The 517-nt window shown below is 42.9% G+C and overlaps 1 protein-coding gene across 1 annotated transcript in view; it reads left to right on the top strand.

The window, feature by feature from the left end:
• Positions 1-513, top strand: part of LOC107579720 (codanin-1-like) — a 1,126-nt gene extending 613 nt beyond the window's left edge. The window contains exons 2-4 of the mRNA XM_016265515.1: positions 1-64; positions 206-269; positions 371-513. The exon at positions 1-64 is cut by the window's left edge and continues 56 nt beyond it. Of these exons, the coding sequence (XP_016121001.1) occupies positions 1-64; positions 206-269; positions 371-513 (271 nt within the window). The remainder of the gene's footprint in view (positions 65-205; positions 270-370) is intronic.
• Positions 514-517: the final 4 nt, after the last annotated feature.

Raw genomic sequence — 517 nt, forward strand, 5'->3', positions numbered from 1 at the left:
TTTCAATGTTCATCAGATTGAGTCTTTGCTAGACAGAGTGGGACAAACACTTGGATGCAGAAAAGTAATCAGAACCCCATACCTCATACCGTTCAGCGTACTTGATTCAAAACTTTATAATCCACATCATTCAGTGTTTTAATACTTTATTTTGAATTGTTTACTTTACGTACACATTCTCTCCTTTGTCCTGGTCTGTTGCTAGCTCCTCTCTCCCGTGGTTGAGCAGATGTTGTTGCATTGTACTGTTCAGTTGGCCTGCAAACTTGGTGAGACAGCAATTAATGGAAAATTGAGAACAGTACATGAAGTCAATTCTGAGCATGATTAATATCCAATTGTGTCTGTTTGGGTTTGCTTACATGTGTAGTATCTGGGGAGCTGCCTCTAGTGTCCTCAGCCGAGGGTAACAAGAGACCCGCTTTTCTGGAAAAGTTTGTAGTTCTGTGGGCTCGGACTCCCTCTCCACCTCTGCGCCTTCTCCTCAGTGAACCCACTTTGACTGCTATTTAGTGCC

Source organism: Sinocyclocheilus grahami, unplaced genomic scaffold (genome assembly GCF_001515645.1).
Source record: "Sinocyclocheilus grahami isolate Dianchi unplaced genomic scaffold, SAMN03320097.WGS_v1.1 scaffold19621.1, whole genome shotgun sequence".
Taxonomy (NCBI): domain Eukaryota; kingdom Metazoa; phylum Chordata; class Actinopteri; order Cypriniformes; family Cyprinidae; genus Sinocyclocheilus; species Sinocyclocheilus grahami.